At 34.3% G+C, this 12,127-nt stretch overlaps 1 protein-coding gene across 6 annotated transcripts in view; it reads left to right on the forward strand.

The window, feature by feature from the left end:
* LOC108754054 (cadherin-87A) overlaps window positions 1-12,127 on the forward strand; it is a 274,945-nt gene that overhangs the window by 251,349 nt on the left and 11,469 nt on the right. For all 6 annotated transcript variants that reach the window (XM_018496084.1, XM_018496082.1, XM_018496087.1 and 3 more), the window contains 2 exons: window positions 6,758-6,892; window positions 10,788-10,980. In XM_018496084.1, coding sequence (XP_018351586.1) covers window positions 6,758-6,892; window positions 10,788-10,980 — 328 coding nt within the window. The remainder of the gene's footprint in view (window positions 1-6,757; window positions 6,893-10,787; window positions 10,981-12,127) is intronic.

Raw genomic sequence — 12,127 nt, forward strand, 5'->3', positions numbered from 1 at the left:
TAGGAGAATGAAAAAAGAAATGAAAAAAAAAAGGTCTCTTCTAAATTCGTCTTTTGCTATCGCGTCTGACAGCCGCACGAAAGAAAACGGATAATAAATATACTAAAAAAGAGGAAGTTGTTTTCCGCTCAAAGGATTTATTAAGAATCGTCGTCGGTCGTAGTTTCGGTCTCCTTTACGATGCGACGCGAACTGCAATCAAGACCAGACTGCAACGGCCGCTATCGTTGAGATACAGTTGGTTGCACGGCGGATAAAAGATGTACAAGTGCCGGTGTTTCACGTAAATGAAGAGAGCTCGGATGAAGTGTTCCCCTTGCCTGTGAGACGAAGCGAAGCGAAGAGAGACGAGGTGGAATATCGGCGCCGAGGCGCTTTGTAATTCGCAGTTTTCCATTAAGTTATCCACTCCCCGTATCCTGTAATAAACTCAGAGAGAGAGAGAGAGAGAGAGAGAGAGAGAGAGAGAGAGAGAGAGAATGAAAGGGAACGAGGGAATGCGCCGGACCTCGCCTCGCCTCGCCTCGCCTCGTCTCGCAACGTCGAGCAGCACGCCCGAGGGATCTGAGGACTCGTCGACGACGGAGACGTACGGCAGCCAGTTCTCGTAGTCGGTGTCGGACTTTCGCAATCATCGTTGTGGAGCCCGACGTTAACCCCTGCGGGAAACGCGTGGCCTATTTCGCAGGAGCGAGCTACGTGTAGCGCCCGTATAGCAAAGCGCGTTCGCAAATTTAATAATCGTTCCGATGCGTAAGCGGAAATTTTATTACCGCCGCGTAGAATTTGAATTCCAGTTTCTTCGCCGACTTAATCGCCGGCGCGGCGATATAATTGAATTTATTTTCAGTATGTGCAAACATGCGTTTAAGTTAACCAATTTTTTACAGGGGAAAAGAGGGGCATTGTAAAAAATTCAATATTAATTGTCGTAATTAAATCTTAATGGATAAACATTTTTTTATAACTGTTAATGAAATACACGAATGATATTATATTATTATATGTACAAATAATTAATAACATTTGTATAATATCACATGATGAGATCGCAATAAAAATTACATCAAATTTTATGAGATCACATTTTATTTATTTATTTTTTTTTTAATTCGACTTTTCTACTGAATGTATTTTATGAACGTTAGCTGAAAATTGTATTTCATACTTATTATTTCACTTATTTTATTTCACACTTAAAAAAGGACAATTTATAATCATATCCTTAATTTGAGACAAAATTTGAGACGCGGCATAAAGTAGGAAGAAAAGTTAAAATTTGGGATTTGTTCTTCCTGATTTAAGACGGTTGGTCTTCTTGATTTAAATACTTTATCTTTCCATTTTGGAATACATTTCGTTACCTTTCCTTTTCTCTCACCTTTATATTTGATCTATTTAACTTTTGTATTTGCCATATTGTCAAATATATGAAACATACATAATAGAATTAAATCAATTAACTACATTTATTGTATATAAAAACAAGAAAACTACATCTAATAAGTTCTAAAACATTCTGTTTGCAGAATGCAAATAAATTTCTGCCTTATGGCGATCGATAGAAGAAGATTCAAAGTTTTTTAGGTGGGAAAAAATATTTGTTAAAGCAATTATAAAAACTTCACTAATTTAGCAAATCTACAGCCGTAATATACAGACAGCCAGTTTTCTATGTTAAAGTAGTAAAGTTGTAGAGGTAGAATAAAATTAGCGATTATAGATTAATTATATTTGTTGTAATGTAATAACGATAAATTAATACAGCAAATTAATGCAACAAAAATAACTTTCTATGAAAATCATTATATACATCAAAATTTTTAATGAAACTATGCTATAATTAAGATGACGTATACTCTGTTACTGCATTAAAGAAAACTTATTATACTAGCAATTTTCATCAAACCTTTTTTGTTAATTACTTTTTAACGGATAGCAAGCGACGACTAAAACTTGTTGGAGGTTACTCAGGGTGATGACCTTGACAACATATGTTAAGGTCAAGGTTGTCGGCGGATGCTCCCCTTTTCTGCAGTTTTGCCAAATAAAACATTATTAAAATTAGATAAATATTTTCTATTGTTCTCCATTGAATTAAATAACATTGATTCTATGATCTTTTGAAACGGGAATAACATATTGTATATAAATTTAATTTTATATATTCTTACGTTTAGTTTAAATCTCTTAAGGGGTTTGCTGGTTATCGCCATGTCGTGATCCATTGCTAATGCTTTTAGCAATTTTGCGACACGATGATAACCCGCAAACCCTCTGGCACTTTTGAAGAAAACACCCGTGAAAGCTTCAAAAGTATAAATCTTTATCCGATATTATAATCGTATAATACTGGCGCGATATATAGTATTTGGCGCGAAAACCGACGTGTTTGATCATTTTGATTCTAGATTTAAGAATTTTTCATTTAAGAATAACATATTCTCCTTTCAACAATAAATGATATGATTGTCTCTATATCGATCCTATTCTATGGTAAATTAAAGAGTAATAGCATTGGATTCGAAAATTTTTCTATGACTGTGAAAGTCGACAATTAAGCAGAAGATACATTGCCTTTAGAAAGCTACGTTACATTTTAATCTGTCGATTTGAAACGGAAAGGAAGTATCGTTAGCAACCTATCTTTCACATACCATCTGAAAATATAATCTCTTTTTGTATATTTTTATTTAGTACAAACTCAATTCAGATAAAGCGTCCGATAGTACGCTTTGTAATAAGGTTTTTGTTTTATCGCACTTCGCACAAGTCTATAAAATTTAAGTCACGTACGTGGGTCGTATTTACGGAAAGTTGTAACATGTTACCGTGGAAAATTGCTGTTGAAAATCGCTTTCTGCTTAGGCTCCCATCATATAACGTGCAATCGGTAATGCGATACGCGTCGTTTATTTTACAAAGTGTCACGAAGAAACCACCCCGAAAATTCGGTCGACGGGAAAAAATGGCGCAACGTATCGCTTTCGCATAGGCGCTTTTTTTCGCGAGGGGAAAAAAGAGAGATTCAATTCGTATATATATATCATCTCACGACCCGTTAAAATTATCTGCCTGTAGCCTCCTGGTTTCATCCCCTTTTTCTCTTCGCACCGGCTCTCTATCTTGCATCTCTCCCTCCCAGGAAAGACGCGCACGGCGGAATATTAGTACGTATAACGCACCACCCCCTATGTCATATCCGCTCGATAAATTCCCGGTTGGAGCCGTTAGGCGCGACCAATAAAACCGTAAAACCTTTTAACTAATGGCCCGGCTTTACGGCGACATACTTTAATGCCTCCCCCGTTTTTCGTTATATGCGTGCATCGCGATGCCGCTGGCCGAATGGTGCGATTGCGTTCAGTCATTAAGCGTAACTAATGTTTACAGTGTTCAGAATATACCAGCGCGCGAATCATCCGCGAAACCAAAATCAACGGCGAAATTTTCCATTAACGATCCGCAGAATCGATAGCTGACTGAACCGCTCAAATTTATTATGAATTAGAGACACGCTCATTTGCGTTTATTATTTTTGATCTGATTTTGTTCGATATGAATTACTTTTAATCTATCCAGACATTTCTCTGTCGACGCACATGGATTATAACGGATTTTTATTTTTTAATTTGTTTGCGGTAATTTCTGGATTCGTATTAATATTTTTTATTTATTTTGAAGAGCCTTGCACACCATGAAAATTGTGTTTCAACAATTTCCAAGTTTTCCACGTGATTTAACAAATTTAATTTTATAATCTTGTAACTGTTTTACGCCAGTGTTTTTCGACCTTTGTCACATTAAACAGAAGTGGGTATAATCGATTCATAAATGTAATTAATTACAATTGTAATTACTTTAATTACAATTCGTATTTGCAATTGTAATAAAATTACTGTAATTGCAATTAAAATAATGGCAATTAAATTAATCGTTAGGGACGCAATTATACTGTAATTGCAATTAAAATAATTGTCATTAAAATCTTTGCAATTAAAGTAATTGTTGAGTTGCAATTATGTTTAATTCAATTACAGTTATAATTGTAATTGCACACGATTACTTTCACGATTATGTTAGGCAAAATTATAAGTTGAATATAGAGTTGGCGCAGATCACACAACTTAAATGTAATTGATTTAATAATTTAATAAAAATAATTCAAGAGTTAATTATGATTCCACAGTAAGTATAATTAAATTTTGAATTATTTTTAGGGTTACAAGTAATGCGTTACTTGTAATGAGATGGTAAAAAATCGATGTTTTTTACATATTTTTAAAGTATAATATCTTAAGAACGTTTTTGTAGAGTTAATCCGGCGAAAAATAGAGTTACACAAATTATAGACGAGTAGATTCGAGTGCGTTGAAAACAATAGGTAGGCGCGCCTGCGACAGAACAGTTCAAGTTGTCGCACAAGTAAAAAAAAGTCTTTTTAGTTTTTTTGCATAGTCAAAAACGAGCAAAAAAATTTTTTATGAAAAATCGTTAGATTAAATCCGTATAACAAATCAAACTAACCAAGACTTCTTATAAATCATCAAAAACTTAATTTATTAAGTATTATTTACTATATTTAAAGTAAATGAACTATATCAGTAAAAATTTTGTATAATATTATTTACTATTATAAAAAAAATATTAGAAATCCGAAATATTTATATTTCGTATTAAAAAATGAACTTTTTTAAACCCTTTTGTCATATATATTTTGCATTTTTGTCGTATATCCCATAGGGGTAGGATATATGGCTACTCATAGGGGGATGGGGGGGGGGTATGTATGGGGTTATGGCTCATAAAAAAATTTACAAATAATGCATATTAATAAGACGTAAAATGACATAATAACTTATAAAATGTGTTTATAAAGTTTTATTAAGGAATAAGAATAATAAATGTGTATATGAAATAATAAATAATAATTACAATCTTCCCAGATGTATTACAAGTGTTATGACATGGGATACATATTTCAAATAATGCGTTTTTATTGTATTTAGTGCACTGAATTTAATCTGCGCACTTTTTGTATGCTTTGGGCATAAATCCCGTTTTTTAAAAATGCCATATATCCCAAACAAATGGGATATGCAATACAACAAACTCTCTCTCTAAACAAAGAATACAAAAGCAATGTACTTGTATTTTGTTATACAACATGCTATTCCTCTACACTCATGTATCACGAAATAATCACTAAGTCTTTTGCATGTCTTACAGTAATTATTTTATGTAGATAAATATAATTTATGATGGCGCTACTTAACACAGTGACAAATCGATTCAACTCATAATAATTTCATTAATATTAATAGTAAGAAGCTGAAATTCTAACACAATACTAATATAACATAAAGGTATGTAACAGAGTAGTTGTGGGAAAATTACTCCCACTCCTTCTATTTTTTCTGATTTCTGCAGCCTAAATCCCAGCGCGGCGTATTTGCCGGAATTATCCTAACAAGTTCGACTACTTGTAACGTTTGAGATTTTTTAATACTGACAAAACAATATCCAATTGAATATAAATATTAATAGGTATTTTATAAAATAAAAAATATTTAAAAAAAATATTAATAGTAACACAGACTCTTTGTTAAACCATATCACAAGTTAGTGTTAAATTAAAAATTTTGCGAATAGTCAAGTTAAGTATAAATAAAAAGGTATATTTGTGAAACAAATGTCTGAAAACTGTTATATGTATGTACTTAGACATTATTAAAGTCTAGACGTAACTAAAACTTTTTTTAATTTTTTTAAATTGTTTTATAGTCAGTTTTCTATCAGATTGAAAAATAGTTAAAGGATTAACACTCTGTATATTAATACGGCCATAAAATTATTAGAACCTAAAGATTATTAGATCTATAAAAATGACCTAAAACTTCGTTTGGATTGCTGCTGAATTATCTAGCTCTTGGACAAAAATTACCTCAGTAATCAATCTCTCGGCTTGGACCTTTTTAATTTCTTGCACCATTGCGGTAACAAAATGATCTTTGACCTTTGTTATTATTAGGTTTTAATTCGTGACAAGATAACTCATCTATTCTGTATATTTTATACAACTACAGTTCACAATTTATAATATGTGTTATTAGTTAATTATACCTACATTTATTTGCATTGAGAAGGATCGAAACGTCGGTTGAAACGGTCTTAAGCGGATTAATTTAGATGAATAAATGAAATTTGTTTATCAATAAACCGTGTAAGCTCTTATTGGTTTTTTGATTCTTTTTTATTAGATTTTTTATTTTAATATTTTCATTTTCTAGAGAAGTGATTTTATGGAAGCAGTATCGTTTTAATTAAAATCAGAATAAATTCAATATAATTTAAACACAATATATAATTTGATATTTGAATAATTTTTTTCCTAATTTTTAAGAGATTTTTTTTACTTCGTGTCTCACTTACTTTTTTTACTTACATACTTAAATATTTTTTCTTCTTTTTACATTCTTAAAAATTTTTGCGGCACACCAGCGGGCATGCCGGATAAAAAAGTCCTGCATGAATTTGATAAAATTCATTCGTGTAGAGCGTTTCACAAGAGATCGTCCCACGAAATAATAAGATGTCCCAGCTTAAATGAATATTCAATGTGATAAATCGATTAATTAATTAAAGTCGTGAATACTTGCCGAGGATGTATCCCGCGCGCGCGGTCATTAAAATCACGAATACGATCAACCATACTTGTAACACGACAACTCATCCTCACGACCAACTTTTGTTGCAGTTTCTGGATGCCTGCGAGAAGTTCGGCATCGTTAATGTCGAGAGGAGCCAGAACACGTATGTGGGCGCCCTGGTGTTGCGACAGTCCCTCGACTACCGGGAGAGGCCTTTCTATCAGCTACTACTGCGAGCGAGCGTGAGTCTCTCTCTCTCTCTCTCTCTCTCTCTCTCTCTCTCTCTCCCCCCCTTCCCACAATTCTCCCTCAATTCGTGGATTGATTCTAATTATGCACACCACGAAGGAAAGCCAACTGCCGGTTCGTTTCTCGCAAATGCATCAGATAAACCCGTCCAATATCAGAGTTGTGCGAAGGATTTGTGGGGCCTTAGTGCAAAGTAAAGATAGGTCCCTACCTGTTCATAAAATTTGAATTAAAAAAGTTCTTGAAGTGTTTGAAAAATATAACAAGACAGTATAATTAAAATTATAGCGGATCACAAATTATTAATTATGTACTTCCGTTATAGACAATTAAATAGATGTAAAAGCCAGGTTAGGTAAAAAATTGCATCACAATTTATAATTTCACATTGAATTTTGCATATAAAGATTTTATTTAATTTAAATTATTTTCTATTATTTTATGAAGTATAAATGAAATGTAAATGAATATATTACTTCCATGTACAAATTAAATTAAATAGAAATTAATTTAGATAGAAACAATAGAAGCAATAAAATAAATCAAGGGAAAAAAGATTTGTTAAAACAACTGAAAAAAACCTCACTGAATCAATAAATCTACAATGTACAGACAGTCGGTTTTTCCATATTAAAGCAGTAAAGTACAGCTGAATAAAATTAGCGGTTGCAGATAATCATCGTTGTTATAATAGCACAGCGCAAATTTGTTAATACAGCAAAGATATAAATTTTCTATCGTTACATTAGCAATTCTGCAAGGCTCACAATAAGATTTAATTGCAAAGACAATATGCTCGTGAACGTTTTCAGAACGAGAAAGACAAAGGAGAGAAATCGAGTTAATAATCGTACACGAGCGCCATGTTCTTTCGACCAATGTAATAGATATAAATTAAATCGATAAGATATGAGAGATTTAAGTACGTTAAATGTTTTAACAATAAGAATAAAGTGAACTTTCGGTTTTTCCTTTTAAATTATTGCAACAAGTAAAACTTTGGAGTTCCTGGAGCACTGGAGGAGGCCCGCTAATGCGTGTTGCGCACTCCTCTTTGCACGGTCCTGCAAGATGTGCAACCGTAACACCGAGATTGCGGGAGAATTCGGGATGCGAGCGAATTTGCGAACTAACGAGGATGCGAGAATGACGTACCAGACGTGCGTCGGGCGGACTTGCGTGTATCTGTTGTCGGCCAGTTTGACTTGAACACCAAACCATCCCTCCGTTCAGAGCCAACCAAACGAGCGATTCTCGCAGCAGCGTTAATTAACGGTTGAACGTTTCTCGATAATTACGTCTACGACGAGGTTTAAACAACATTTCTATATCAGTAGCTTTTGTTCGCGCTGCAGTAGCCTCACTTTGATTTAAATTGTATCTGTTACATATTAAACGTAATTCTCTTTTTAATCTGAATTCCTTTTTTTTCATACTTACGCGCAGTACGAGCTCTAAAGCCGGTTGGATCGACGTGCTTTCCTCCACGAAGAAGGGCCTTTCGTATTATTCAAAATGAACTCCGTGAGCTCCCGGCGAGCGTGAAGAACACTATCGAATTTACGTGACTTCAAAGGGTTTACAGATAAAGTAGAAAGGCAGACGGCGATGGACCTGGTATCCGGAAATCGGAAACCTCAGTTACCTCGGTTATCCTTTGATTCCCATCGACGTCGTTCCATTACATTAAAATACATCGTAAACATACATAGAAAAAGTCTAAGCTCGCCGTACCGGCTTCCCGTACCGCAACTTGAAAAAAAAAAAAAAAGCAATCAGGATCTACTTTATGCGTTTTCATGCGCGAAAACGTATCCCGGGCCGCAAAGCGGCAAACATTGAGCTCATTTAGATTTTACTTCGCGAACGTGCCCGTATGATCGATGCGGTTTTCCCACCCGTACATCGATTTTGCGGTATTTTCCTTTCGCCGCAATATCTGAGGAATATAACGCGAAATTGAAGAAAAACAGTAAATATTTGCCCGCCGTACGAAAGCGCACGAGCAATGTAATGGCACGTTTTCTCATCGCACATTTAGCGTTAAATGCGAGTCTCGTCTCTCATCGACGCGTTGCACCGCAATCTTCGCGTCAGACACGTAGGGAAATAATAAAAGAAAAAAAAATACTATATCTATGAAGTATATCTATGAATCGTCGGCGACTGTAGCGACTGAACAGCAGACAAGGAGTCTCTTCTATATATTTTCTATCTGTTTGAATTTAATATCCTTATGCAATACTTATCGTATTTACTGTAATTTGTAGTTATTTTTTGGAGCTACTATATGTTTATAGTTGTTTTAACCGTACGAAGTCAATTGTACTATTAATAATAATCACATACACTGTTTGAAAATCTTTATTTTTTTTTCTTAATATATTTTTTTGTTATTACTACCACATAAATAGTAAGCAAAAAAATACATTCGCCATAATTGCGATTGTCTATTTTGTTTATTTTTATATTTGGATATTTTTATACCATATATATATTAATATTTGAAATTAGAATTTATAGTACAATTTCGTCATGTTTGAGGAAACTATCATATATGGTTATTATTATCAACATTTATAACCATAAACCTACTATAGAATCCTCCCCTGATTATAATTATTTCACTATGTAATTATAATAGTCATAAATACCAAACACTTTTCTTTCAGTGTAGTAGTACTGAAATTGCTGAAATTGAAAGCTTTCATATTTGAAAGTTTTCCGGCTTCCTGGAAACATATTTTTCGAAAAACCGGAAAAAATCAACGTGTATAAACACACTAAAAAATCGAATTAAATTTTGAACGATTAAACGGAGATTTTTTTCCATGCGTCGGAGATTTGTTAGGAAAGCTAATCTCCAGCTGAAAACCGGAGAGGTGGCAACCGTGCTTGTAATCCAAATGAGAAGTATTAGATCTTGGGGAACAGATTCTCCCGGTCATTCAACCCCCGCAATAAATGGCAGTCTGGGATTAAAAATTGGTCGAACCCAAAATCACCACCCAAAAACGTTCTTACAGCTAAATCGCGAACGTGGTCGGATTTTTCTCTCAATAATTGGAGATTCTTGAGAGGCGTGGAGGATTAATTAATCAACGTCGTGCGCGCTTTAACGCGGAACGTCATCCTCGCGCGTTCACGTGTGCAAGATAAAGAGATAATTGCGGTTAGTTGCGACACTCGGTGTGCTCGTGAACGGCGAAAAGCGAACGAGCTCTTTCTATGTGAGAGCTGCGGAGATTGATTTTAATTACGCGTTCTCTCCGGAAGCGACCGAAGTGCCGTCCGTTTTACTATGCAAGAAGACTGTCTCGTTCGCGATAGTGCGCATAATTACAGCGGCGAAACGAACGGACGCGTAAATTACAACTGCAGCGACTGTCGCTGTGCGAAATAAAGCATCGCGATAAAAGTCTAGTTAAAAATTTTATACCTTTTCATTTCGAAGGATTTACTTTTTCCTCATTAGAACGCCCGCAAATATTAATCATTGATACGAAACAGCTGTGCAAGCCGCCGATCTGTTGCCTTTGAACGTTTTGGTTTCGGGAATGGAAACGGTCCCGGATTAATTTTTTTTATTACTTTAACAAATATATAAAAATTGTTAAGTGATTTTACATATACTTTAACATCTGTAGAAAGTGCTTATAAAAGTTGTGTATTTAAAAAAATTTTAACTAATTATTTGCTGTTCATAATTTTTCGAAGAAATGAAATGTACAGGACGTGAATAATCCAATCGTGTATTCTAAGAGTTAAAGAGTTACGGAGATTTGGATTACACGGATTGCGAATGCGGTGTTGGATTGACTCGCGTGTCTGAATCCTTCAAAAAGGGCCGGTCGCAATCAACTTGAATCGTGCGAATTTGATCTGCAGGACGGCCTGAACAATGGTACCACCGGCGTCGAGATCAAGGTGGCGGACATTCAGAACAGTCCGCCGGAATTCTTGGATTCCTTAACAGGCGTGGTACGTGAGGACGATCCTATCGGGACCCTCGTGATGACCGTAAAGGCCCGAGATGGCGACAGAGGCATGCCGCGGAAGATGATCTACGAATTAGTCACTAGTGAGCATTCCATTTTCTTTCTCTTTTCATCGAAATCATACAAGTACAAATTCGTATTCCCATCCGAGTTAAAGCCGGACCTTCAAACTAAGGTAAATTTAATTGTATATACGTGAATTATAAACAAAGATAATTTATTGTAATGTAAAAATAATTTAGACGCTAGACAAATATAAGGCAACCCCACCTAATATAGCTTATCTAAGCGCTTTGCGCTTTTTTTGTAATTTTTTGCTGAGTCCAAAATTGAAAACTGCTGCTCAGATTCTTAAGGGAAAACATTTTTAAACATTAATTTAAAATATGAGGCATTTTTCAAATATTTACTTAGGTGCCGGTGAAGGTTAAGAAAAAGTGATATTTAGATCATATTGGGTATACATGTTATACGTTTACCTCTTTTTTATAAAAAAAAAAAAAGGTGTCAGAGAAATGTAAAATGGATTTAACGTTACTTTTATAATTTTATAACTTTTCTAACGTATGATATATTTATTGACATATAAAAAGCACAAAAAATTATTTTCCAAATAATCAACTTACCTACTTATCGACTTAACTTTACGATGTTTAACAGGTGAATTAAAATCCATGGTCTAAAATACCAAAAGTACCAACAGAAAGTTATTACAATCGATATGTATACACTTATTGTCGGTGTGTCTAAATTGGCCATATTGATTCTATCTTACAAAGAGTTTCCTCTCTTTGGTTATAAATAAAACGAACATGTAAACTAAATACGATGTTGTAAAGTGTAAATAAAGACATTACACACACACACAATAGTATAAACTACGGAAATTAATAATCACCACTTGATAGTTATAGACAGTAATAATTTTTAAAATATTAAATCACGACATTCTGCATTTGGCTTCACTGACGACAGATGGACAAATTAAGCAATTAGCTGAGCAATTAACGAAAGTCACATCTACAGCACCAGTAAGATGGTATTATTTGTCGAATTGTGAAACTACCTACAAACAGCGAGAAGATCATATTACAGTTACCTGACGATTAGATATACGAATCTGTACTTAATGTAGTAATATAATAGATCTAATTTTCATTGGTAGAAAGCTTCAACCGACACACGAAACACAGAATTTACGTAGGATTCATGATTTCGGGTAAAACGATT

Source organism: Trachymyrmex septentrionalis, unplaced genomic scaffold (genome assembly GCF_001594115.1).
Source record: "Trachymyrmex septentrionalis isolate Tsep2-gDNA-1 unplaced genomic scaffold, Tsep1.0 scaffold75, whole genome shotgun sequence".
NCBI classification, from domain to species: Eukaryota; Metazoa; Arthropoda; class Insecta; order Hymenoptera; family Formicidae; genus Trachymyrmex; species Trachymyrmex septentrionalis.